This window comes from Phyllobates terribilis, unplaced genomic scaffold (genome assembly GCF_046119375.1).
Source record: "Phyllobates terribilis strain yellow unplaced genomic scaffold, ASM4611937v1 Scaffold_211__1_contigs__length_3443825, whole genome shotgun sequence".
NCBI classification, from domain to species: domain Eukaryota; kingdom Metazoa; phylum Chordata; class Amphibia; order Anura; family Dendrobatidae; genus Phyllobates; species Phyllobates terribilis.
In genome coordinates this window covers 2,534,024-2,561,603 of record NW_027362971.1, presented here as the reverse complement: position 1 = coordinate 2,561,603, position 27,580 = coordinate 2,534,024, and the positions used below count along the sequence as shown (strand labels likewise).

At 44.0% G+C, this 27,580-nt stretch overlaps 1 protein-coding gene across 1 annotated transcript in view; it reads right to left on the bottom strand.

The window, feature by feature from the left end:
- The window catches only part of LOC141213743 (alpha-actinin-3), a 112,469-nt gene that overhangs the window by 18,163 nt on the left and 66,726 nt on the right, over window positions 1-27,580 (bottom strand). Inside the window, exons 4-9 of the mRNA XM_073665352.1 lie at window positions 14,772-14,858; window positions 13,686-13,773; window positions 2,569-2,647; window positions 1,709-1,790; window positions 1,551-1,636; window positions 1,350-1,442 (exon numbers count right to left, since the gene is read on the bottom strand). Coding sequence (XP_073521453.1) covers window positions 1,350-1,442; window positions 1,551-1,636; window positions 1,709-1,790; window positions 2,569-2,647; window positions 13,686-13,773; window positions 14,772-14,858 — 515 coding nt within the window. The remainder of the gene's footprint in view (window positions 1-1,349; window positions 1,443-1,550; window positions 1,637-1,708; window positions 1,791-2,568; window positions 2,648-13,685; window positions 13,774-14,771; window positions 14,859-27,580) is intronic.

Here is a 27,580-nt window from a genome sequence, read left to right as displayed (position 1 = left end):
TAAAGAACGGCATGAAAAATAGTAGTAGTTATCAGAATAGTAATACTACAGTTGAAAAGCTATTAAAAAGTCTTTATGTTCTATTATTTGCAATTTTGGCACATTTTCTACATTTTAGCTGGAAGTGTCTGTTATTCCCGTTATAAAGATTTTTCCAAGTCAGAAAATGTATCAGCTATGTATTAATGACATTTCTTTCCAGGGGCACAAATAGCAAAACATGTGACTCTATCTAAAGCAACATTTGCAATAGAGTTCCTTTCATGTTTCAGCTTATTTGCAGTCTAGGCGATAGTGCTACTTTTTCTACCACCCAATTTCTCATTTTTTTGGGAGAGAATATCGGAGGAAGTGTCTCCGTCTCTTTTTTTTTGCCCTGGTTTTCATGCTGTTGCATAGCCTGTGAGGTTCTCAAACTAAGCTGGGCACCCCTCCTGAGGGACCTCATAGCAGCCACAAAGTTTGCCTTTTGGTAAGGATGCCGTTGTTTCCTACAATGTAAGCTAAGCAGCTATACTTGGTGTCAAGCAGCAGCTGCAAAAGCAAATACAATTTTATAGTGTATAAGAAGTTATTTATATAATTACCCCTCTATGAATCCCTCATTATAAACTGCTTCTTAAAACATGAGATTTGTATTTGGGTCAGAATTGTCAAAAGGGATATAAATGTCCAAGATGATGCTCAAAAATGGGGGACAACACTATTAAATTGGATGTGGAGGTAATCTTAGGTTTTAAACATGTGGCCCAACAGTGGGTTTCCTGACCCAACTCAATAACTTCACATTCATACATGAGGCTGTCAGTTGAAGTCAGGAGACCCACGACCGATCCGGACATCATTGTCTGTATTCGGGCCAATTAGAGGCTAGAAAAATTGGTCTAATTTTTCTTGAAAAAAGCTCCTTAAAGGCGATCTTATCCACATGTTAAAATGGTTGGTGAACACAAAGAGTTGCCATATATTTTATTAATTTTAAGAACAGAGAAAGATATTTTCCTTTACATGTGGAGAGAAGTCAACTGAGACATCAATCTAGGAAAGGGTTCTTTACAGTTACAGCGGTCAAACTATGGAATTCACAATCCGGAGAGGTAGTATGACAATACCATGGTATTCAAACAAAAGCTAGATGCTTATATAATGATAAATAGCTGAGAATTCTAAATAATTTTCTATTCCATTATGTATCATTGTTCTGAGAAAGGTTGAATTTCATGTAGATGTAGATATGGCAGGGGGAGATCATCGATGTAAAGGAATTGGATTTTTTTCTTTAACATTTATGATAAATGTTTTTTGAATCAATGAAGTCAAGAATAGAAGTAACTGAGCATTACACTAACCTCACTTGCTAACTTTTCATATTCTTCCATCAACTTTTCATTTTCCTGGTTCACTGCAAGAACCTTACAGATCCTGTTTGCTGCAGTCTCAGCCTGCGGGAAGAAAGGAAAGTTTTAGATAGATCATACACGACAATACTGTCAATCAAACCACACATTTATAGAAAGAGGGTGTATATTGATCATTATGACTGTTATTACCTGCTCGGCTCCAGCAAATGCATGGTAGAAGCAAGACACGTAAGTCATAATTGCCTTCTCGTCTGGCTTGGGTGTATTCACAATATCTGGAGGAAACAATAAATAATATATCATGCTGTTTTATTCCACACCTATACTTTTTTTTATAAAATACCCACCTTCTGCGTCCAACATCTTGGGAATATCCAGGAACTTTTCTGCTACATCAAAGGCAGTGTTCAGGTTACCAATGGGGTCATCCTATAGGGATTGTGAATGAAGACATATTATTGCATGGAACAATAAATGTGCAGAACAATGAATCAATATTAAGGAAATAGATCCAAGTATGTGGCATTGCTATATGAACAAATCCTCTAAACATGTCCCGACAGATCTGTGAGCTGCAGTGCTTTTAAAGGGAACCAGTCATCACATTTTTAAATATGGAAGTGGTGGTATGACTTTGTAGGCGCTTGTCCCCAAAGTAAAATCGTACCTCTTTTTGTAGTGAATCAATCTGCCAGTCATGAGAAATCAAATGTAGAAGCCATATGCAAATCAGGCTGTAAGTGCACTGGGGGGGGTGTCAATGCACCTAAACTGCTTTTTTCAAATGCATTGGCACACCCCAGTGCACTTCCACAATGATTTGCATATGGCTTCTACACTAGGTCATTTGTGATTGGTACATCAGATCTTAAAAAAATATTGGCTAACAAGCGCCCACCCAGACATATCATTAAAAAAAAAAGTGCCCTTTAAGGAAATAGGTCCATATAGTAATGAATCATGCTGCAATTATTTTCTTATTACAAGTACAGTATATAAAAAAGCCGTGTAGCTGTAGGACTAAGACAAAGTTTTCGGACTCTTTTTAGAAATTGTGAAGAATTGCAGCATAAGGTAAAAAGAAAATTTTAGATTTGTACAAAATAATTGATAAAACCCTTTAAGTGAAGAGAAGGGTTTAATAAATTGCAAAATGATGCTGAATCTTCCCCCTAATAATGATGACTATTGTCGGAGCTGACTATACCTTTCTCAGTTTGGAGTAGTCAATGAGGTCAGGCCTGTGTCTATGGATGAGAGCGCACAGTGCAAGGCCATCCTTCCAACTGTACAAGAGAGAAAAGAACAAGGGAAAGAAAAGAAAGTGAGTATCCCTTTAATGGAAAACAAGAGTATCTCAAAGAGAATTTAAAGGGGTTGTCCACTTCTAGGACAAGCCCTTCTCAATTTGAATGTTTGCCCCCGTTAAAATAGAAACATTTATACTCACCTCCGGTGCCAATGCCGTTCCAGCGGTGTCAGCACTCGCGGTCCCAATGCTGAGGTTACGTCACCTCAACCCAATCAGTACCGGCTTCACTGGTCCCGCTTCAGACAAATCGAACATCAACAGGAAGTCAGAAACTCCATTTGCAAACATGTGTTTCAGGGTGTTGCCCCTCCTCAGTGCAAAGCACGAGATCTGATCTGGCTAGGTGAAAGGCCTCTGAGGGTGTAAGGCGGAACATTTCCATTTGACGAGAGTGCCAAGCCGGGGTAAGGAGGCTTATAAGCCATGAAATGCACCTCTGAGAACTTAAATATGCAAATAGCCTCTTCAGAGAGAAGAGGACTTGATCTCTTGTGCCACCTTTTGGATGTAGCAATCCGAAAACTCAATATCGACCCTTTAACGAGCCTTGCCACATGACTTAGGATAAGAAGCCAAACCAGAAACTCCATTTGCAGACACGTGTTTCGGGGGGGGGTTGCCCCTCATCAGTGCAAAGCAGAATATCTGATTTGGCTAAGTGAGAGGCCTCTGACTGAGGGTCTAAAGGGGACTAGCTAGTGTAAGAAGACTTATAGGCCAGGCAAGACTCCTTTTGAAAAGGTAAAAAGGTTTGGAAATAACGTCTTCTCAGAGGAAGAGAGCAAGGTCTCTTATACCATATATTGGAGGGAGCAATCCTCGAAGTCAATATTGAGCCTTCAAAGAGCTCTGATGAGGGGCATGACCTCAAATACATCTGTCTACAAATGGAAGCTTTTTTCATTTTCGAGAAGATTCTAGTTTGGCTTTATATCCTAAGTCATGTGTCAAGGCTCTTTATAGTGTTGATTGATTGACATCTAAGACTGCTACCTCTTCTAGGTGACAGTAAAGACCCTGCTCTCTTTCTCTTTGAAGAGGATATTTACATATATTTTATAGTTTCTGCCATCTCCCTACGTTCAATGCAGTTTTGAGTGTTGTATATGCAATAGAGGCATTTTTCCCTTGGTCCCAGCAAGCAAGTAATTAATGGGTGACATAACACATGACCATGCTGATAGGTCTAACTATATCCGGCAAAACCATGACGGTGAGAGTTATCCCTTGTCAGGGCTGGTTTACCTCTCACTGGGTTTGCTATAATAAGTGAAAAAATAGTATTTTCTGGGGGAGGATGGGTTGGGGGGAGGTTATGGAATACATAATAAAATAATGAAGTAGAAGTTAAAATAAACAGTACAATATTAAACCATCCCAACAAATATTACAAAAATATTTGTAAATGAATGCCTGGCCTGTCAATTATTTACAAAAAGACCTGCCGCTAATAATCGTTATAAAGTTATGTTAGGATTATGAGTTTGCTTCTTTTTTTTTTAAAAAAAAAGGCTAAAAATATTAAATAAAAGATTTTACTTTTCACTTTTTCACACTTAAAAAAAATGTATCCACTGAAAGCAAATAACCAAAGGCTCCAATAAATGGTAGACTAAAGTCAGAGGGCTCGGCCATCCAAGTATAAATTCATAGGAATGTATAAATGTGATTTATTATTATTATTATTTTTATTATCATTATTGATAATAATTATAATAATAAAAATTAAATAATAATATTAACAATAAATCATACAAATATAAAATGATATCGATATATTACAGCAAATGATTTATGGTCAGACGTTATATTACAATATTGATAAAAAAATAGTTGACTCGTTGGCTAATGTGATGTAACATAAAATCACATGATAAGGACACAGTTTAATTAAAGAGATTTTCTGGGACTTTAATTTTGATTACCTGTCCTTATTATACGTAATCAATATCAGATTGGTGAAGAGTCTGATCAGCTGACTAAAGGTGTCCCAGCACACCGTAAGTGGCACAGCTCCGTCCTTTGAATGGTCCTACAAGCTCTCTCCTTCTCACTTGTCTGGGAGGGAGCTTGCAGTACCACTCATGGCCAATACACAATGAATGGAGCTGTGCCACGTCTGGTGAGCCACAAGATTTTCAATCAGCTGATTGGTGAAGGTGCTGAGTAGTGATGAGCGAGCATGCTCGTTACTCGAGATTTATCAGCATGCTCGGGTGTTTTCCGAGTATCCTCAGCGTGCTCGGGTGTTATGTTTTAGTCACTCCGTGCTCATGATTTGCAACTGTTTGACAGCTTTAATATATGCCTGTTTCTTAGGCATTCCTTACATGTATTAAAGCTGCCAAACAATCACAAATCATGAGCACGGAGTGACTAAAACATAACACCCGAGCACGCTGACGATACTCGGCGAGCACCTGAGCATGGTTGCCGAAAGGGTTAACAGAACATACTCGCTCATCACTAGTGCTGAGAATTAGACCCCACTGATCCTAACGTCTTTAGTATTAAAGGATTATTCTTATGATGTGTCTTCCCGGCTTACTGTTTTCCAGGGAGTGGTGTGTTCCTGAATAATTGATAGTTTGGATCAGTTGCCTTGTCACATCTCTGGCCCGAACTACAGAGTCTCTAATGCTGCAACCAGAGGCAGCCTTACCTCTGCAGCATCGGAAGAGAGCAGAGATAAAAATGAATTAGCCAGCTTCACAAGCTCTATGACAAAGAGCTTGGAAGCGCTGCACTCCTTGCCTAGGAAACTGGTCGCCTCTGATAATCTGTAGGAGTGGTCGGGTGACCTACAAAATGAGCAGCAAGCTATCAAATTAGATGTCCTTTCTTTCTTGAAAGAAGGAGATGATTTTAATGAGGGTTAAATAGCAAAGAGTTTTGTTTTTACAAATATTTTGTAATGTTACCCTTTTGATGAGAAAACCCCTTTAAATATGCAAATTGTCTCGTCAGAGAAGAAGAGGACTTTAACTCTAGTGCCACCTATTGTAAGCAGCAATCCTAAAAGTCAATATCGACCCTTTAACGACTCTTTCAATATGACTTAGGATAAATAGGTGGCACTAGAGTTCTAGTCCTCTTCCTCTCCGAAGAACCAATTTGCATATTAAATTTCCCAAAAGAGCATGGGTGGCCTTTAAGTCTCCTCACTCTGACATGCCAGGCCTGGCTTGTCACTCTCCACAAGGAGAAACCGTACACCTTAGAACCCCTTTAAAGTCACAGAAAACCACTTTAATCTCCTGACTGATGATGTTCCTCAAGAATTCTCTCTTTTCACTGACAAGTAAGGAATATATGAACGTCGGCACTTTTAACATCCTGTGTTCCCATTAGATACTTTTAGGGTGTGAATATTTTTAGTGAAATTTTACTTGTCTTCTGCCATGCCTGAGAATAATGTTAGCCACACCGTGGGGTAAAAATAGTTGTCCTGACTGATGTCAGCAGATGCACCCTGCAGTTTTCTCTCCTAAGCAGATTCCAGGGATGGTTGTCAGAATGAGGCAGAGCTTATTACAGCAGCCAAAGTCACATAACGTAAGGACAGGAATGGAGAGCTGTCTTTGATCCTGGGTATTGGGGATGAAGAATGTGTAAAGATTTTAGATCCTTGCCACCTAGTAAATCTGTCGCTCTTTAAAGCTAGGTAAAGGTTCGTAGAATTAGTCTATGTACACCACTAGTCTTTTTGCTGAGTTTTCTGAGCACAAACTTAGCGGAAACTCATAGTTTTTGAGGAGGATTTGGAGAGTTTCCGATCAGTTTCTGCTCCAAAAATTCCTCAAAAATCTCTGTGTGCATAAGACCTAACCCACAGTTTGTGATGGAGTTAAAAAAGGATTTCCTCTTAAATGTATGCATATCTACAATAAGGGTATGTTCTCATGGAGTCTTTTTGCAAAGTTTTAAGAAGAGAAACTGAGCAGAACCCCTACATTTTGGAGGGTTTTGAGTTTTTCAGGAGGATTTGGAGAGTTTCCACTCAGTTTCTGCTCCAAAAACTCCTTGGAAAAACTCAGTAGCCAAAGGAGTAAAAAAAAAGTAAAAACAACAAATCTGCCATCATATCCAAAAAGTTTAGAAACAGAACTCCAATTTTAGGAAATTTGGATTTGCCATGGACGTTCCACCATGGATTGTTTGCAGAAGACTTGCTGAAGAAATCTTAGAAGCTTAAAGGAGTAATCCAGCTCTGCTCACTTCTACATCGGAGATGAGAGGTGCCAATGACGTTACGACCCCCCACAAACCTGTCAAGACCTGCACATGATGTGTACATGTCCTTCTGTAATGAAAACGTCTTGGCAGGTGTGTGGAGTCGTCGCGTCATTGGCACCAATCACCTCCGATGAGGAAGTGAGCGGAAGTGAGCCAGATCTACACACAGATTAGCACCATCGTTATTTAATGAAGCTTATATATGGTGTGAGAAGGTCACTGCTAAAATACTGGAGGGGAGATATGTGTCACTGAGGATGTTTGCTTCAGTGATATGAATCTGGAAAAATGCTCCATCACACTAGGTGCTGAGAGGGGTTAATCTGCTATATTAAGGGCTGGGTTTTTGTGAACATCTGAAGAGTGGGTGGGAGGCTGTTCACCATATCTCCACCTCCAGGGTGTTGTCCAGAAAGTAAATATGGAGCCTTTGGATTCATATTTGTTTGGTGTTTCTGGAGATAAGATCTCCAGAGCTTTGCTCGTGTTAAAGAGAACTGAACCTTGTTTTGTTCACCTGAGTGGGCAGATGCCTCCAGCCACACAGACTGTACTGTATTTTTGTTTTCCTGTTATGCAAGAAGGGCCGTTTTTATTTTCCTAATTTTGGACTGGTTTATGCAGTATGTTTTTAATCAACCAGTTGAAAACTTAAATGGAAAGTGTTTCTGTGTCTATCTCTGTAAGAAGTCAAGTGAGTCGATCTACCACAATGGCTTTCCTGTTATGACCTGCAACATGTACTAAGGAAAGATAGGGGAAAGCTTTCCCTACAGTAAGACTAAGCTGAATCCCTACCATGTAGCGGGCTGCCTGTTCCTAGCAAACAGACCCGTCTTAGTCCTCGGCTAGTCTGAACGAAGACCTATAGCATAAAGGGAGGGGTCCCTAAAAGAACTAAGGACTGGGACAAAAAAGGGACACCTCCTAAACAGAGAAGTTGTTGCAGAACACAAAAAGATAAACTGACAAAAAGGTACTAGAGGTCCCAGAAGGACCAAGCGAACTGACAGAAAAAGGCACCGAAGCACCTGGCTAGAGAGACAGTCAAACACTGAAGTCCAGCACAGCCAAAAGGACGGAGCTGGAATATAAAGGCAGATGGTCACGTGACCGCAAAACACAAGATGGAAAAAAACAAACAGGAGGGTTCTAACAGTACCCCCTCTTTTATGAGGATCCTCTGGATCCTCCAGGCCCAGGCCTATCCGGAAACCTTTTGTGGAAAGCTTTAACAAGCCTAGGAGCAGAGACATCATCCGTCCTTACCCAGGAGTTGTCTTCGGGACCGAAACCCTTCCAGGGGACAAGATACTGTAATCTCCCTCTATGCCATCTAGAATTCAAGATACAAGAAATTTCATATTCGCCGTCTTCCACCACAGGAGGAACTGTGACAGTGGTGTCCCTATCAGATACATCAGCCTTTTTCAACAAGAAAACATGAAACACAGGATTAATCTTCCAGGAAGTAGGGACATCCAACCTAACAGCAGACGGGTTAACAACCTGAAGCACTTTAAATGGACCCACAAACTAAGGACCCAGTTTTTTAGAGGGAATCCTCAACTGCAGGTTCTTTGAGGACAACCAAACCATGTCACCCACAGTAAACAAAACCTCCTTACGTTTCCTGTCAAAATACTTCTAGGACATCTTGTTAGCCTCTTGAAGGTTGCAACGTACATTAGACCAAACTCTCTCCAAATCACCGGAAAAATTCTCCTCCTCCGGCACCGCCGACCCCAATTTGGAGAACGAACCAAAAGACGGATGTCTCCCAGTGCAACAAAAAAAGGAGAACACCCAGCAGAGGAGGATGTATGATTGTTAAGAGCACATTCTGTGAGAGGCAGAAACTCAGACCACACCTCTTGATTGTCTGCCACAAAATAACGCAAAAACTGTTCAATATCCTGGTTCTTTCTTTCAGTCTGTCCATTAGACTCAGGATGATAACCAGACGAAAATGACAAATGGACTCCCAACCTGTCACAAAAAGCACGCCAAAAGCGAGCCACAAACTGAGGTCCTCTATCAGAAACAATATCCGTGGGAACGCCATTAAGCTTGACAATATCCTTAACAAACGCCTTAGCGAGTGTCTTGGCACAGGGCAACTTAATGAATGGAACCAAATGACACATCTTACTAAAACGGTCCACGACCACCCAGATGACAGTAAAACCCTCGGACACAGGAAGATCAGTAATAAAATCCTTTGTGAGATGCGTCCAAGACGCACTAGGAACCTCCAGAGGGCAAAGCAACCACGCAGCAGGAGTATGTGAAGCCTTTGACCTAGCACACACAGTACATTGACGCACCCACTTGATGACTTCTTTCTGCCATCCAGGCCACCAAAAACTGCGACTGATAAGTCTCTTAGTCTCAGAAATTCCTGGATGACCTGCCAACCGAGACTCATGACACTCCACAAACAAATCTCTCCTAAAGGCTCTAGGCACGAACAACCTCCCATGGGGAGTGTTTGATGGGGCATCATCTTGAGCTTTCAGAATCCCATCCTCCAAAATGGAGTCTAATACCGCCACCACAACTCCTTTCTGTAAAATGCTCTCCTCCTCGGCACCGACCGTAGGAGAGAAGCTGCAAGATAAAGCATCGGCTTTAACATTCTTAGTACCAGGGATATAGGTAACAGAAAAATGAAACCGAGAAAAAAAAAGTGCCCACCTAGCTTGACGGGCATTCAAGCGCTTGGCAGCATCCAGATAGATCAAATTCTTATGATCTGTGAACACCTGAATAGGAAATCTAGCGCCTTCCAAAAAATGACACCAATATTCAAACGCGAGTTTAATAGCCAGCAACTCCCGATTTCTAACATCATAATTCAGTTCAGTTTCCGAAAAATTTTTCGAAAAGAAGGCACAAGGATGTACTCCACCCTTGTTCTCCTGAGACAAAACTGCTCCGACCCCCACTGATGAAGCATCGACCTCGACCAAAAAAGGCTTGGTCTCATCAGGCTGCATAAGGATAGGGGCAGAACTGAACCTCTCTTTGAGATACTCAAACGCTTCAATGGCCTCAGTAGTCCACTGGACCATATTCACACCTTTCCTGGTGAGATCGGTTAGAGGTTTAACAATTACAGAAAAATTCTTAATGAATTTCCTGTAATAATTGGCAAAACCCAAAAATCTCTATATAGATTTCAAACCCAATAGGCCTAGGCCATTCCTGCACAGCCTGAACCTTCACAGGGTCCATCTCAAAGCCCTCGCAGGAGACAATGTAGCCCAAAAAACTAATTTTCTGCACAGCGAACTCACATTTCTCCAACTTAGCAAAGAGTGAATTATCACTCAATAACTGCAAAACTTCACGTACACTCTGCCAATGGGACTCCAGATCTGGCGAATAAATCAAAATGTTATCCAAATACACAACCACATTCTTACCAATCAAAGGTCTCAGGATGTCATTAATAAGGTTCTGAAAAACTGCAGGTGCATTGGTAAGACCAAAAGGCATCACCAGATTCTCAAAATGACCTACCTGAGTGTTAAAAGCAGTTTTCCATTCATCACCCTCCTTCACTCGTAACAAATTGTATGGCCCCCGGAGATCAATTTTAGAGAACCACTTGGCCCCCACTAACTGGTTAAACAAGTCAGGAATTAACGGCAATGGGTAGGAATTGCGTACGGTAATCTTATTAATTTCACGAAAATCCAGACATGGACGTAAACCCCCGTCCTTTTTTTTAACAAAGAAAAATCCGACTGCCACAGGCGACTTAGAAGGTCCAATGTGACCAGCAGCCAGGCTAGTCTGTATGTACTCCTCCAAGGCCTTTCTTTCAGAGATAGTCAGATTAAACAATGACTCTTGGGAAGAGTAGCTCCCGGAATAAACTCAATGGCGCAATCATAATCCCTATGAGGAGGTAAAACTTGTGACTCCTCCCCTGAAAAAAACCTCCAAAAATCTTGAATAGGTACCGGTAATTCCCCTTTTTCCACAGCCACAATGCGACCATTACAACATTTATCATAGCACTTCGGACTCCAAGATTTAATCACATTAGTAGACTAGTCCAGTAAAGGATTGTGCAGTTTTAACCAAGGCAAACCTAGAACGACTGGAGAGGGTAAATTATCTAAAACAACCAAGTCCAAAATTTCTTGGTGAACTCCATTGATAGTGAGGGGAAATGCAGCAACCTTGTGAGTAATACATTTCAAGGGAGTGTTATCAATTGCAATCACAGAAATAGGTGATGACAAAGGTTTGGATTTCAATTTAAGGTTTTCCAAAAACCCTTTATCAATCACATTAAGTGTTGAACCACAATCCACAAATACCTGAAATTCAATCAAATCTCCCTGCAGAGTAGTACTCCCAGAAAGAAATACTCCTGCAGAGCGTAAACAAGCTATACGGGCGTAACTGACCTTTTTTTTTTTTTTTAACTTAAATGAAGCTCACAATACTTAATCAAATGGCCAGCTTTACCACAATAAAGACACAATCCCTCAGCGAACCTTCGGCCTCTTTCCTGAGAGCGGAGTGACATCGCTCCAACCTCCATCAGTTCTCCGCCATCTGAGCAGATTTTCTGGGGACTAGGACCTGACATTACAGGAGTCTTTACCTCATTCAGCCTGAACCTCAGCCTCCTGTCCACACAAACAGCTAATTGCATGGCATCCTGCAGAGTCTCAGGTGCAGGGATTGCAATTAGCAGATCCTTAACCCTTTCACTCAGACCAGCAAGAAAAAAACATTTCAGCCAGGATCATTCCATTTAACTTCTGAAGCCCATCTTCTGAAGTGTGTGCAATAATTTTCAACATCACCTGACCCCTGATTCAAACGCCTGAGTTCTGCCTCAGCAGATGAGATTCTATCAGGATCGTCATATAATAGACCCATAGCAGAAAAAAATTCTTCGACAGACCTTAAGCATGGATCATTAGGTTGGAGAGAAAAGGCCCACCCATGTGGTTCATTGTGCAAAAGTGACATAATAAAACCAATGCGCTGTGATTCATTCCCAGAGGACCTTGGTCTCAAACGAAAATATAACAAACAAGCATTTTTAAAGGAAAAAAAATCTTGCTGTTTACCATAAAAAAACATCAGGCAGTCCTACCTTGGGTTCCACAAAATGCGCTCCAAACAGCTACTCACGTATCGCTGTAGCTCGGCCACCTCCAGAGACAATCCCTGCAGGTGTTGAGCCAAATCCTGGATGGAAACTACCAATCCCCGAATTTCTTTCCTTTTAGTTTTTTGGGCTGGACTTACTGTTATGATCTGCAACATGTACTAAGGAAAGATAGGGGAAAGCTGTCCCTACAGTAGGACTAAACTGAATCCCTACGATGTAGCGGGCTGCCTGTTCCTAGCAAACAGACCCGCCTTAGTCCTCGGCTAGTCTGAATGAAGACCTATAGCATAAAGGGAGGGGTCCCTAAAAGAACTAAGGACTGGGACAAAAAAGGGACACCTCCTAAACAGAGAAGTTGTTGCAGAACACAAAAAGATAAACTGACAAAAAGGTACTAGAGGTCCCAGAAGGACCAAGCGAACTGACAGAAAAATGCACCGAAGCACCTGGCTAGAGAGACAGTCAAACACTGAAGTCCAGCACAGCTAAAAGGGCGGAGCTGGAATATAAAGGCAGATGGTCACGTGACCGCAAAACACAAGATGGAAAAAAACAAACAGGAGGGTTCTAACAGTACCCCCTCTTTTATGAGGATCCTCTGGATCCTCCAGGCCCAGGCCTATCCGGAAACCTTTTGTGGAAAGGCAGATGGTCACGTGACTGCAAAACACAAGATGGAAAAAAAACAAACAGGAGTTTTCTAACATTTCCATCCTGAGTCTATGGCAACCATAGACTTGCTGTAGACTTGAATTTTACTATCTGATAGTTTTCACAACTATTGTACTGATTGGCGCAGTCTTATGTTACTGATATGTCAAAATGGCTGTCCATGGGACTACTAGAGGGCTTTTGTAGAGTGGGCAACCATCCATTGCTGTCACATCCCCTTTGCTATTGAGTGTTGGGTTCCTGATCAGTAGCACCCTCTTCCGAAAATCTGTCTTACTAGAATGTGAAAGGGTAAGCAAATGTCAACCCCAATTGAGTGGCAAAACTCTGTTCCATAATGGTGGGATTATTTCTCTGTTTCTATGATCCATAGTGGTGGGATTATAATCTTTGCCATGGGAATCAATGTCATATATGCATGCAGGGGAATTTTTCATTTATATTTAGGATCTTCTTGCTTGAATGTAGTATGTGCAGTGTTTGTAATTAGAATACGGACCCTTATTTGGGCCCCCTTATATGTGGCTCTATTATGGTCTTCTGTAATTGGCTAAAAGTGCTACTACTACTTTTTTTTACCAAAACATGTACTTTTGCCCAGTAAGACTGTCTAACCAGATCATCACATCCAGGATTTTGATAAGAAAAATTTGATTTTGCAACGAATAGAAAAAAAAGTAAAAATAATAATAAAAAATAATAATTCTTCAGAGCATCTACTAAATGACATGTAAAGGAATATATTGCTATCACAATTACTGGTGAGTTGGCGCACCAGTGAGGGATTTTCTATGTCTACTTCCCAGCTGTCATCATGTTACACAGGAGGTTTATATACTATTATTGCACAGAAGCCCCAGGTGTAATCTCCTGCTGTGACCGATATGATATTCGCTTCCTTTCCAAACATTTATATTGCTGCAAAATATTTGAGATTTGCTGTTCTTTCGTCTTATGTTACCTGATGTGGAAGTTCTGCACGTTGACATTCCTGTAAGGAGCAGTCTTTCTTTGACACCAGAGCAGCAATCCTTCTTTAGCGGATGTTTCTGGACAAGGACAATAATATAATAATGTCATAAAACAGGAGCAACCAAAGAACTATTACTTGTTCAGTGAAAAAAAAAAGGGATCGATAGGTGATAACTTACTGATCGTGGGGGACCCGTACCGATCGGCTCTTTTATCTCCATTAAAAGAGCGCGGCAATTGCATGATTGGCCACCACTCCGTTTATTCCATATGGGGCTGGCGAGTGCTGCGATCAGCTTTTTATCTGGCAGCCTCATAAAGAATGAATGGAGGGCCAGCCGGGCATTGGACCTGCCAAAGTATTTTGTAAGGGGGATAAAAGTGCAACATCAGAGATAAAAGTTGCCTGTTTTGCCGAATGGTGCGGGTCCCAGCAGTCAGACATCCACAGATCAGTAAGTTATCACCTATCCTGCGGATAGGTAATAACTTGTTTTCACCAGAAATCCCCTTTAAGTACAGGAAAAACTTAAAGGGATTGTCCAGGCCTTAGGCTCTATGTGACTGCAGACTTGTAAATCCTCACAGCGTGCAGTGCGCACTGTGAGAGTTCTCCGGTATCAGCGGCAAGTTACTGCAATTATGTTATTTGCATTCATGCTGTCACGTGCAGACTAGACGTGTGCAGCCTCACTCAGTGCGAGCCCATTGAGTGAGGCCAGACACGACTGGTGAGAATGTGGCTGGAAGTATGCATTTTGCCCACTCCCGGCACCGGAGAATCCTTACAGCACGCAGTATGCACAATGTGAGGATTCACAAGTCTGCAGTCACAACGCCTTTCAGCTGGCTTAGACAACTAACTGAAATTAACATATATGTGATGCTTCTCAGGCAGCATGCCTTTCGTGACCAACATAGACTTGTATAGTAGTGATCAATGGCAGAGGTGATTTTAACCTTCAACTTCATAGCCCACAACAATACATAGCACATTAAAAAAAAATAAAAATACAAAAAAAAATAGAATCAACCAAACTGGTCTAACGTAAGGAATGAAATGTATTAATTTTACCTTCAACAGAAATGTCCTGAATAGCAAAACGCAGGATAATAGTCCAAATCATACCCAAGGTCATCTTCAAATTTCCATCAACAATTTCTGTAGAAAGGAAGAACACAATAAATCAGCAAATAAGGCTAAAGGTTTTATCCTGTATAATAATATGTATTTCATTAAATGGGCACTTTATTTTCAGACATCTTGATCTCATTTAATAGATAATGTAATAAAGTGACAATCTGCAAGTCACTCTATTTAAAATTTATGTTATTTACCCCCAAAAAATTACTCTAAATTGCCGGTCACTAGGTATCGCCATTCTAATTTGCTGTTCATTGTCAATTGTCAAGTGTAATCCGTCTCTAGCAGCAGAGATGACAAAAAAGATTACAGGAAGTGGGGGCATGGCTTTGTCACTCTATAGGAAGTGGGGACATGGCTTCGCCACTCTACAGCAAGTGAGGGCATGGCTTTGCCACTCTATAGGAAGTGGGGCAGGTTTTTGTCTCTGTACAGGAAGTTGGGGGCGTGGCTTTGTCTCCTGACAGGAAGTGGGGATGGGGGTTTGTTTCTTTACAGGAAGTGGGTGTGGGTTTATGTCTCTCTGTTCCTACTCTTCTGTAAATCTGAATATAGGCAAAAAAAAGAAGTGGGCTTTCAATTCCAGTCAAGCCATTAGACAATGGCATGCACAATGTATGCTGGAAAGCAAGAGAAGGGAATTGACAATGCTTATAGTACTGACAGAGTGGTGAAGGAGATAAACTACCCACCAAATAGGAGTGGATTACAAATTACAGAAAATGAGAACAGCTCCAGGATTGAGATCTCCATGTGATAAGGTTAGACACATGAGACTTACCAGCTCACACTGAAAAAGCTGGATCTGACTTCCTCTGTGGGCATTCTCTTTTCCCCCTGTATGATGCTACCTCCTTATGATTAGGCAACCTTATACAGGGGAAAAAATAAACGCCCCCCACAGAGAATAATCTCTGTTACTACCCCCTTAGTTGAAGGGAAAATTAGAATACTAGGTGACCTAAACCTTAGGAGCCAATATCTATGCAGTGGAAAGAAGAAATTAAAAAGGCAAAACTATTTTTTTATTCAGCTCTTCAGACCATTTATCTTGAAGTGGCCAGTTTACCATGCAAGAGGAGGTGGAAGGATCCCCTTACATTTCATGCCTCACTGCACAAAAAAAATAGTTTCAAGTAGACCCGTTATCAGAATTTTTGTGCTCAAACAGGGGACATTGTGCTGTAGTAACGGACGAGTTTGGAGGGCACCACCCGATAAATGGGATCTACATGCAACATGCCTTAAACAGACTCTGCATGTACCAAGGAAGAAAAGACGGCATGTAACTGAGCAGTGATCACCTAAAAAATATATACATATATATCTCAGATAGTATATAGAGAAGTACAAAAATACACCAATTTATTTTTATATATATAGGCACATATACAGAGTCGTGAACATACCAAAAACCTTAAATCACAAGTAAAAAATCTAGTGGAGAGTCCACTGATTATACATCCATCTACTTTAGAAACCTTTCAACATGATCATAAGAATAAATAAGAATCAAAAATCCATATACCCACACAGGCTAATGTGGCGCCCCTGAGGGTTCGGTCGCCACAGAGGTATTGCATCTCATCCAGAGGTGTGGTATCTCACTCTCACGTAAGGAAGGAGTACTGCCTGGGACCCTAACACCTGCATTCACTACACCACATTTCCGGGGGACAGGGCGAGATTGCTCCTATGGGAGAGCACAGTCCCTGATCCCTGGCTGGAGTGGGGAGGAACCACTTAGAGAGGGGGAACTATGTAGTGGATGGGGTGGAGGACGTAGATCCTGGGAGCACTTGAGTAGGTGTGGCGCCCCTGAGGGTTCGACCGCCACAGGGATGCTGCACTTCTCTAATGGAGTGTAGTGTTCCTCCTCTGAGGTAAGAACAGTGCGATGGTCAGGACTAGAGATGAGCGTTGTTCTACTCGAACTGTTCGCCAATCTCAAATTCGAGCTGTTTTGGGCGGTGTTCGAGCCGTTCGGCGAACACGAACAATTTGATAAAAATTCGGCTGTTCGAGGTTATGTTCGATAACTGTTCGTGCACCAAAATCATAACTGGATTTTTTCTCAGTAATGATGAAAATTAATGTTAATACGCAGTTTGAGTGTACAGCGGGGTGGGGGGAGGGGCATGGGATGGATCTCTGCAGGAACAATGAAGATCTCCATTTTTTTTTCTCTTTCCCGCATTTGCAGTGGGGAGGTGCAATCTGTCAGCCTATCAGCAGCGCACACACGGAGCGAAGTGCTTTTTTTCACACAAGCAAGGGCATGTGTCATTGGCAGTGTATGTCACATGTCCTTGCCCTATAAGACCAAGCCATTTTCCCCGTCGCCACCATTTTCTCACTGCTGCAGCTGCGTGTTAGACGGCACCGCTGTTGCTGTGTGCGCTATACCTTGTTAATTTCAAGCCAATTTTCGCACAAATATACAGATAGCTTGGGAGTAGGGAATAGTTGTGATTGCAGTCCTTTTAAGGACTAGGTTACAGCATTTCCTACGACTTTTATCAGGGAGGTCTGTGCTCTTAAATAGATAGGTTGTGGGAGTAAAGACTAATTGTAATTGGAGTCCTTTTCAGGACTAGGTTACATCAGTTCCTATCAGTTTTTGCCAGGCAGGTCTGTGCCAGTGCTGTGCAAGTTTTTTTCACAGCATTTGGCTGAATCTAGCAAAGCTAATCCTTTTTGGCCTATTGCAGAGTGTGTTAGTCAGTGGAGTAGCCTATCTGTGCTGCAAGATATACCACCTGTGTATAGAATACCAATTTTTTTACTGCACCTAGTGAAGTAAAATCTTTTGGGCATAGCATCATTCTATTAGTCCATCTATACTGACCTCCATCAGGTTGCAAATTAAAAATAATTTTTATCTGCATCTACAGTACCTCTGAAAAAATATTTGGGCTTCTAGCTGTGTGTGGGACTTGTTGTATTAGTCCATCTATACTGACCTCCATCAGGTTGCAAACTGAATATATTTTTTTCTGCATCTACCTCTGAAAAAATATTGGGCTTCTAGCTGTGTGTGGGTCTTGTTCTATTAATCCATCTATACTGACCTCCATCAGGTTGCAAACTGAATATAATTTTTTTCTGCATCTAGCTCTGAAAAAATATTTGGCCTTCTAGCAGTGTGTCGGACTTTCTCTATTAGTCCATCTATACTGACCTCCATCAGGTTGCAAATTAAAAATAATTTTTATCTGCATCTACAGTACCTCTGAAAAAATATTTGGGCTTCTAGCTGTGTGTGGGACTTGTTGTATTAGTCCATCTATACTGACCTCCATCAGGTTGCAAATTAAAAATAATTTTTATCTGCATCTACAGTACCTCTGAAAAAATATTTGGGCTTCTAGCTGTGTGTGGGACTTGTTGTATTAGTCCATCTATACTGACCTCCATCAGGTTGCAAACTGAATATATTTTTTTCTGCATCTACCTCTGAAAAAATATTTGGGCTTCTAGCTGTGTGTGGGACTTGTTGTATTAGTCCATCTATACTGACCTCCATCAGGTTGCAAACTGAATATATTTTTTTCTGCATCTACCTCTGAAAAAATATTTGGGCTTCTAGCTGTGTGTGGGACTTGTTGTATTAGTCCATCTATACTGACCTCCATCAGGTTGCAAACTGAATATATTTTTTTCTGCATCTACCTCTGAAAAAATATTTGGGCTTCTAGCTGTGTGTGGGACTTGTTGTATTAGTCCATCTATACTGACCTCCATCAGGTTGCAAATTAAAAATAATTTGTATCTGCATCTACAGTACCTCTGAAAAAATATTTGGGATTCTAGCTGTGTGTGGGACTTGTTGTATTAGTCCATCTATACTGACCTCCATCAGGTTGCAAGTTAAAAATAATTTTTATCTGCATCTACAGTACCTCTGAAAAAATATTTGGGCTTCTAGCTGTGTGTGGGACTTGTTGTATTAGTCCATCTATACTGACCTCCATCAGGTTGCAAACTGAATATATTTTTTTCTGCATCTACCTCTGAAAAAATATTGGGCTTCTAGCTGTGTGTGGGTCTTGTTCTATTAATCCATCTATACTGACCTCCATCAGGTTGCAAACTGAATATAATTTTTTTCTGCATCTAGCTCTGAAAAAATATTTGGCCTTCTAGCAGTGTGTCGGACTTTCTCTATTAGTCCATCTATACTGACCTCCATCAGGTTGCAAATTAAAAATAATTTTTATCTGCATCTACAGTACCTCTGAAAAAATATTTGGGCTTCTAGCTGTGTGTGGGACTTGTTGTATTAGTCCATCTATACTGACCTCCATCAGGTTGCAAATTAAAAATAATTTGTATCTGCATCTACAGTACCTCTGAAAAAATATTTGGGCTTCTAGCTGTGTGTGGGACTTGTTGTATTAGTCCATCTATACTGACCTCCATCAGGTTGCAAACTGAATATATTTTTTTCTGCATCTACCTCTGAAAAAATATTTGGGCTTCTAGCTGTGTGTGGGACTTGTTGTATTAGTCCATCTATACTGACCTCCATCAGGTTGCAAATTAAAAATAATTTGTATCTGCATCTACAGTACCTCTGAAAAAATATTTGGGCTTCTAGCTGTGTGTGGGACTTGTTGTATTAGTCCATCTATACTGACCTCCATCAGGTTGCAAATTAAAAATAATTTGTATCTGCATCTACAGTACCTCTGAAAATATATTTGGGCTTCTAGCTGTGTGTGGGACTTGTTGTATTAGTCCATCTATACTGACCTCCATCAGGTTGCAAACTGAATATATTTTTTTCTGCATCTACTTCTGAAAAAATATTTGGGCTTCTAGCTGTGTGTGGGACTTGTTGTATTAGTCCATCTATACTGACCTCCATCAGGTTGCAAATTAAAAATAATTTGTATCTGCATCTACAGTACCTCTGAAAAAATATTTGGGCTTCTAGCTGTGTGTGGGACTTGTTGTATTAGTCCATCTATACTGACCTCCATCAGGTTGCAAACTGAATATATTTTTTTCTGCATCTACCTCTGAAAAAATATTGGGCTTCTAGCTGTGTGTGGGTCTTGTTCTATTAATCCATCTATACTGACCTCCATCAGGTTGCAAACTGAATATAATTTTTTTCTGCATCTAGCTCTGAAAAAATATTTGGCCTTCTAGCAGTGTGTCGGACTTTCTCTATTAGTCCATCTATACTGACCTCCATCAGGTTGCAAATTAAAAATAATTTTTATCTGCATCTACAGTACCTCTGAAAAAATATTTGGGCTTCTAGCTGTGTGTGGGACTTGTTGTATTAGTCCATCTATACTGACCTCCATCAGGTTGCAAATTAAAAATAATTTGTATCTGCATCTACAGTACCTCTGAAAAAATATTTGGGCTTCTAGCTGTGTGTGGGACTTGTTGTATTAGTCCATCTATACTGACCTCCATCAGGTTGCAAACTGAATATATTTTTTTCTGCATCTACCTCTGAAAAAATATTTGGGCTTCTAGCTGTGTGTGGGACTTGTTGTATTAGTCCATCTAAAACTGACCTCCATCAGGTTGCAAATTAAAAATAATTTGTATCTGCATCTACAGTACCTCTGAAAAAATATTTGGGCTTCTAGCTGTGTGTGGGACTTGTTGTATTAGTCCATCTATACTGACCTCCATCAGGTTGCAAATTAAAAATAATTTGTATCTGCATCTACAGTACCTCTGAAAATATATTTGGGCTTCTAGCTGTGTGTGGGACTTGTTGTATTAGTCCATCTATACTGACCTCCATCAGGTTGCAAACTGAATATATTTTTTTCTGCATCTACTTCTGAAAAAATATTTGGGCTTCTAGCTGTGTGTGGGACTTGTTGTATTAGTCCATCTATACTGACCTCCATCAGGTTGCAAATTAAAAATAATTTGTATCTGCATCTACAGTACCTCTGAAAAAATATTTGGGCTTCTAGCTGTGTGTGGGACTTGTTGTATTAGTCCATCTATACTGACCTCCATCAGGTTGCAAACTGAATATATTTTTTTCTGCATCTACCTCTGAAAAAATATTGGGCTTCTAGCTGTGTGTGGGTCTTGTTCTATTAATCCATCTATACTGACCTCCACCAGGTTGCAAACTGAATATAATTTTTTTCTGCATCTAGCTCTGAAAAAATATTTGGCCTTCTAGCAGTGTGTCGGACTTTCTCTATTAGTCCATCTATACTGACCTCCATCAGGTTGCAAATTAAAAATAATTTTTATCTGCATCTACAGTACCTCTGAAAAAATATTTGGGCTTCTAGCTGTGTGTGGGACTTGTTGTATTAGTCCATCTATACTGAACTCCATCAGGTTGCAAATTAAAAATAATTTGTATCTGCATCTACAGTACCTCTGAAAAAATATTTGGGCTTCTAGCTGTGTGTGGGACTTGTTGTATTAGTCCATCTATACTGACCTCCATCAGGTTGCAAACTGAATATATTTTTTTCTGCATCTACCTCTGAAAAAATATTTGGGCTTCTAGCTGTGTGTGGGACTTGTTGTATTAGTCCATCTAAAACTGACCTCCATCAGGTTGCAAATTAAAAATAATTTGTATCTGCATCTACAGTACCTCTGAAAAAATATTTGGGCTTCTAGCTGTGTGTGGGACTTGTTGTATTAGTCCATCTATACTGACCTCCATCAGGTTGTGTGACACCCCAGGGGTCTGGTTGCCACAGTGATAGAGATATTACGTCTGAGAGCAGGTGGGAGGTCTCTTGGTCAGGGATCCTATGCATGCCACACCTCCTGCCCAGTCCTGGGAGGGGAAGAACTTCCCCTATATAAACCTAGGGCTGAGGCAGGGTTAGTGAGTAGAGAAGAAGTAGAGAAGAGAAGCAGCATAGGAAGAAACAACAGGAGCTCTGTGGGAGCAGTGCTACAAGGAGTCAGGGGCTGGCAGCTGCAGAGCTCGCCCTGACTGAGAAGTTATCACCGGACCCGGAGTCCGAGGCTGTGGGGATTAACTCCTATCCAGCAGCAGAAACCGACCGGCAGGGGATTGCAGGTCCTCTGGCCCAGAAACCCGAAGGCACGGTCACACGCGTGGGACCAGCACCGCCGTCGTGGAGCGAAAGCTACTAGAAGGCCCCGAGTCACCGGCCATACGGGTGAGCACCACACGGTACACTCAGGGACGTGGGCTACTTATACCCGCCTCTAGCAAGGTAGCCAGAAGAGTATCGTTAGTTTGGGAGGCCTACAACTCCGCCTGGCCAGGGGAGATCCCATCTGCTCAAGGACTGACCAGGCCCCAATCGCTAGCCAGTACTCCGGGAGGGTCTATCTTTGTCACCAGTAAAGACCCTGAACTACACCGTACCGTCTCCGAGTGGTTCCTGCTACCCCCATCATCCACGTCGGCTGCCCTGAGGCCATACCCCTCCCGTTGGGGGTTATACTATCACGCTGCACAATCCTACCACCGGCCTCAGCGGTCTGCCCTGCAGCAGCAGCTCCTTAGCTGTACTCAACGGGTGGCGTAGTCGTCCAACATCTACCGCTGATACAGCGCCACTTAGTCTGACTCCCTGGGCACGGACCGGATCACCGCCACGAGACTACAACCCTCAACAGATCCGGCTCCGGGTAAGCTCCCGCGTGCGCAACGCTGCGCGACACAGGCCCAGGGGCGCGTCAACTTTTGGCGTAGTCGGCAGGATCTCGTGCCCGCAACCACCGGGTACTGCGTGCCTGAAAAAGACTGTTCAAACTTACCTGTGGTGAAGATTCCCGCCATCCAGCGCCATCTTCCGCTTCCTTCCCGCCATCGGTGGAGTTTTCCCGCCATCCGGCGCCATCTTCAGCCTTCTTCCCGCCACACGTGGAGTTTTCCCGCCATTGGACGCCATCTTGAGGACGCCGCGTGGGAAGAAGAGGGGCGTGGACTCCGAAAGCGCGCGAGAACTGAAGCCCCGCCTCACGTCCGGACGTTGCGTAAGGTCCTGGAAGGAGCCCAGCAGACGCCGACGACACAGGAGCGCGACGGAAGGTCCTCAACCCTGACGATCCACTGCGGAGCCGCGGCCTACAGAAGAGGATCATCGCAAGGTAGGCCACGGTCCACTAGGGGGGAGAAGGATGTCGGATACGGAGGAGAGCTTCACCGCTTCAACCCCCGCCAGTGCCACCGCTGTTGCGGTCATGCCTTTCACCATGCCCTATATCCCGGGGGCAGCCTGGCTACCCCAGTACTCAGGGGAGTCACATATACTGCATGACTTTAGAGAAAAGCTGGATAGCCTCTTCCAGGTGTACCCCCTCACAGAGGAGCAAAAAGTGAGCATCCTGGTGGCCCAATTAACCGGGGCAGCCCAAAGGGAGGTAAAGTCCTGGCCACCTGGGGGGAGGACTGTCGCAGGGATACTAACCCGGCTGAGGGACACCTTTGATACCCGCACCTCAGCCGAGATCAAGCTTAGATTCTACGGGTGCAAACAGCGGGCACATGAGAGTATAAGGGACTATGCCCTGAACCTACAAGAGGCCCTGAGAGCCATTAAGCAGACCGACCCTGACGGCGTGGGAGACGAGGACAGGCTGTTGACTGAACAATTTATAGAGGGTTTATATTGCAATGCCCACCGAACCCAGTTGCGGGCAATGGCCTTACAGGACCCTCATCTGGGATTTGCACAGTTCAAGGACAGAGCCATCCGGGTGCTTCGAGAACCGGCACCAGGTGGCGTTGTGACCCACAGACGCCCCACTACCACTTACCACCAGGAGGCGGCGCCCTTGTCGGCAGGGCCTGTGGGTGCTGATGCGCAGGCTTTGAACAATGACCCGGCTCCAGACCTGCACCATCAGGTCCAAGAGCTAGCTAAAAGAGTTGCTGCGCTAACTCGAACTGTGCAGTCTTTACAGGTTTCCACTCCAGGGAAGATCCAGCTGGCATCCGGACCGGAGGACATCCCGTGGCGTCGACCAAGGAGGACCCCACCGGCCAGAGGAAGATGCAGCGACCGATACAACGAGGACGGACGACCCATCTGCCGCCGCTGCAATCAACCCGGACATATGGCAAGGTACTGTCCTTTAAACTGGCACAACCTGGGGTAGAGGGCCAACCCCCAGGAAAAAGATCACCAGGCCCATCGAACTGGCGCGACAAATATGTGGGAGGACGTCCAGTCTTACCCGTGGTACTGGATGGTATTCCTATGAGTGCCCTACTGGACACCGGGTCACAGGTCACCACCATCCCGTACGTGCTCTTCAAGCAGTACTGGAATGACTCGGATATCACCCGCTACCCTGACGACGACTTGAGTATCATCGCCAGCAATGGTCAGCCCGTGCCACAGATTGGATTTAAAGAGGTGACCATTAAAATCGGTAGAGTCGAATTGGCAGCACAGGGACTGATCATTGTAGACATTGACAAACACGAGAGTCACCCAAAGATAACTCTAGGAACTAATGTAATTGAAAATTGTCTTGCAGAGGTGATTTTCCTTTTACAGCAGGTTGCCAAGAACGCCAGCTCCGGCCAGCAGCGAGTGCTCCAGAAAGAGATCCGGGCACTGATGCGACGGCAACAGCTAGAACTCTCCGGTGGTGAGATTGGTAGCGTGCGAATGTGTGACCCTTTCCCTATTGCCATGCCCCCGAAAAGTGAAATGATGATTTGGTGCCGGGCAGCTATTGGTCTGAGAGGTAGAGATTACCAGGCAATGGTAGAACCAGTTTACTCAGACAGTAGGCCCACCATTTTGACAGCACGGGGGGTGGTCAATGTACGCCATGGGAGGGTGCTCGTTCGCATAATAAATATCGGGAAGAGGGAAGTGTACCTGCCCCGGTATGCCACGCTAGCCAAATTGTATACCATCAATCAAGATTCCATACAGTCCGTAGAACCCTTGCCTCCATCTTCCCCGGAGGAAGGTAACGGCTCTAAGAAAACAATGGAGGACTGGTGTCAGCAACTACATTTGGGTACTGACTCCACTCCCTCACACCAGAAACAGGGAGTCTATCGGGTGGTTCAAGAGTACGAGAGAGTGTTTAGTAAACACCCGTTAGACTTCGGGCGAGTCAAGGGGGTAGAACACCACATCCCCACGGGAGACCATCCTCCCATAAAAGAGAGGTATCGACCCGTACCCCCTGCACACTACCAACACGCCAAGGGGATGCTTAGAGACATGAAGGAGGCTGGGGTGATCAGGGATAGCTGTAGCCCCTGGGCAGCTCCACTAGTCTTAGTCAAAAAGAAAGACAACACCATGAGGATGTGTGTAGATTACCGGAAAATCAACCGTATCACACACAAGGATGCGTACCCCTTACCAAGGATAGAGGAGTCTTTGGCTGCTTTAAGATCTGCTAACTTCTTCTCTACCTTGGATCTCACTAGTGGGTACTGGCAGGTTCCTGTAGCAGAGGCGGACCGGGAGAAGACCGCATTCACCACCCCGATGGGACTTAGCGAGTTTACCTGCATGCCGTTCGGACTCTGCAACGCACCAGGAACCTTCCAACGATTAATGGAGTGCTGTCTGGGCCACAGAAACTTCGAGACGGTCTTGTTGTACCTGGACGATGTCATCGTAAATTCCAAGACGTATGAGGACCACCTGAAACACCTGGCGGAAGTGTTCGAAGCTCTGGCAAGCTACGGCCTAAAGGTGAAACCCTCCAAGTGTCACCTCCTGAAACCAAAGGTGCAGTACCTGGGACACGTGGTGAGCGCTGATGGAGTGGCTCCCGACCCTGATAAGATCACCGCAATTAAGGAATGGCCAAGTCCCTCCAGTGTAAAGGAAGTGCGGCAGTTCCTCGGGTTGGTAGACTATTACCGCAGATTCATCCCCGGTTTCACCAAAAAGGCAGCTCCTATGCAGGACCTCCTGATAGGCCAGTCCCGGAAGGCCAAGAACCAGAAGCCACCCTTCAGATGGGAGAAGTTAGAAGAAGAGTCCTTCCGCCAGCTGAAGATGGCCCTCACGGGGGATGAAATCCTGGCGTACCCTGATTACAGCCAGCCCTTTATCCTCTACACCGACGCAAGTAACATCGGGCTAGGAGCCGTGCTGTCCCAGATCCAGCAGGGGAAAGAACGAGTAATCGCTTACGCCAGCCGAAAACTGCGACCCACCGAGAGAAACCCTGAGAATTACAGCTCATTTAAGCTAGAGTTCCTGGCAGTGGTGTGGGCAGTCACCGAACGCTTTAAGCACTACCTCGCTTCTTCCCGGTTCACCGTGTACACGGATAACAACCCGTTGACACACCTGGACGCGGCAAGACTCGGTGCCCTAGAGCAGAGATGGATGGCCCGTCTGTCCAACTACGAATTCACAATCAAATACCGGGCAGGACGCTCCAATACCAACGCGGACGCCCTGTCCAGGATGCCAAACCTACCGGACGTAGGAGAAGATCCAGAGGGACTGGAAGAAGTTGAACTCCCCGCGTTCCACCATCATGGGACTATCCAGTATTCCCATCGGGTAAGGAGTAAGCAAGCCGCTACGTTTAACCCCTTGCCTCACTACAACTGGGAGGAAACGCAAGACAGTGACCCTGCCGTCCGACTGGTGAAGGAGATGCTGACTCGGCCAGAGGCTCGCCTTGACCCAGACGCTCCGGAGGAAGCCAAGCAACTGTGGGCTGAGAAGAGTCGACTGTTCCTTTACAAGGGGAAGTTGTGCCGCAGAATGGTTAACTCCCGGACGCATGAACTAATCTGGCAAGTAGTGGTGCCACGGAGAGACGCAGCCATGGTGATGGAGGCATACCACGACGGGGCTGGACACTTCGGATGGAAGAAGCTGGAGTTCCTGCTGCGCGGGCGGTTCCACTGGGTAGGCATGAGGGGAACCATCGAGAGGTGGTGCAGAGACTGTGGCCCGTGCAACCTAAGAAGGAAGGACCGTGCCAGCCAGAAGACTCCCCTGCAGTCCATCGTCACCCGGCAGCCGTTGGAACTGGTAGCCTTGGATCATGTAAAACTGACCCCAAGCAGAAGTGGCTACGTTTACGCACTAACCATCGTGGATCACTACTCCCGGTTCTTGGTTGTCGTCCCCGTCAAGGACTTAACAGCTCGAACAGCAGCTAGAGCCTTCCAGCAGCACTTCTGCCGTCCACACGGGTACCCGGACCAAGTGCTGACGGACCAGGGACCTGCCTTTGAAGCGGAGGTCTTCCAGGAATTCTGCAATCTGTACGGCTGCCGGAAGATAAGGACGACACCCTATCATCCGCAAACTAATGGACTTTGTGAGAAAATGAACCAGGTGGTAATGGATCTTCTGAAAACGTTGCCCCTGGAAGAACGCAGTCTGTGGCCTGAGAAGCTGCCCGATCTGGTGGACCTATACAACCACATCCCGGTAGGTTCCACCAACTGTACCCCGCCTTACCTGATGAGGGCAAGGCCTGGTAAGCTACCTGTTGACCTGGAGATGGGAGTCCTGACACCCGAGGACACTTCACCAGAAGCAGACTGGGACACAGAGAGGCAGCAGCAGTACCGGAAAGTACAGGAGAGCGTGGAGCGAAGTCTCTGTCAAGCTAGGGAAAGACAAGAGAAAACTTACAACCAGTATGCTCCCGCTGTTCCCCTGGTACCCGGAGAGCAGGTCTTGAAGAGGAAAAGGCGGCTCCACAAGTTGGACGACCAGTGGGAGAAGGACCCGTACATCGTACTGCCCTCAAGCCACGACAACCCAAAGGTCTGTACCATCAGTAAAGACGGAGGG